Genomic DNA, 1004 nt, shown 5'->3' with positions numbered 1-1004 from the left:
TCAGGCTTGCGGTTGAGCGAGCGCCAGCTCCTGAATGAAGAGCTTCTTCGCGGGCGCCGTGAACTTGAAGTCTCGAAGAATGACAAAGGCCGTCCCAAACTCGGCAGCCGTCACGCCCTGGCCGTCAACCAGGGTAGCCAGGATGGCTTTCGTGTCTGCCTTGCTGATCACACCGTCGCCCTTACCCTTGACCGCCTCGCGTGCCGCGTCGAGCGCCTTCCTGTCGCGCTTATGCCCATCCACCACCTCGTAGTAGCTCGCCGCCCGCACCGGCCCGTGCACGGCGGGCTGCCGCAGAGCTGCGCACGCAGGCTGCACGGCGGCGAGGAATGGCGTGCGGGCGGGGCCGCGGCGGATCATCCCCAGCTGTGGGTGGATCGGTGGGGGGGGGTGGGATTTGTATGGGCTGAGTCTGCGCCGGCGCAACTTCAGTCAGTCTTCACGCCGGGGCTTCGTCCTCTTCGGTGAAATTCTGAAAAAGGTGGAGGAATTCTAGCCGACATCGACAAAAGGCACTCTCTAGCCCCGCGGCGAGCGGCCCCGCCGGAGGCGACGAAAATCTTGCCGTATTAACGCTCTCTCAGAGATGTGGCAGCCGGGTCTTTCTTTTGATTCATTCAGGCGCCGCCCGTTCGACTCTTGCTGTCGCCCTCGCATGAAGTATTAACGCGCCTCTTCCTTGTTTCCAGCGCAGCTGCCGCAGTGCCGCTCAGTGGCGGCTCACTGTCTTCTTGAGCACTTGAGCACTGGATAGGGTCGATTCCGCATGGTACGGGACCCCTCGATCGTCTCGCCCTCCCTCACTGGTGGCGTCCCATCGTCCCAATCTCTCCATTTCTCCGTTTCTCCTCCTTGCCTCGCGCGCCTCTTTTGCGGCTTCATCTCTCTCTGCCTTGCACGCTCTAAAACGCACTCCTCTCCCTACCAATGCCGCGGAATTCTTTGATGCTCCACGCCGAGCATACACACGCCTGTCGCGCGCCGCCTCCCGACGCCTCGCGGAT

The 1004-nt window shown here is 62.5% G+C and overlaps 1 protein-coding gene across 1 annotated transcript; it reads right to left on the bottom strand.

Annotated features, from left to right (window-relative positions):
- On the bottom strand, window positions 1-360 carry EMIHUDRAFT_115026 (hypothetical protein; the record flags this gene model as incomplete). Its single annotated transcript, XM_005779092.1, has 1 exon — window positions 1-360. The coding sequence occupies one exon, from the start codon at window positions 358-360 to the stop codon at window positions 1-3; it is 360 nt and encodes a 119-aa protein (XP_005779149.1).
- Between the last annotated feature and the right edge of the window lie 644 nt (window positions 361-1004).

The sequence above is a fragment of the Emiliania huxleyi genome, assembly GCF_000372725.1.
Source record: "Emiliania huxleyi CCMP1516 unplaced genomic scaffold EMIHUscaffold_237, whole genome shotgun sequence".
Classification (NCBI taxonomy): Eukaryota; Haptophyta; order Isochrysidales; family Noelaerhabdaceae; genus Emiliania; species Emiliania huxleyi.
Note: the sequence above shows the minus strand (reverse complement) of the source record. Positions and strands in the feature narration are given on the sequence as shown.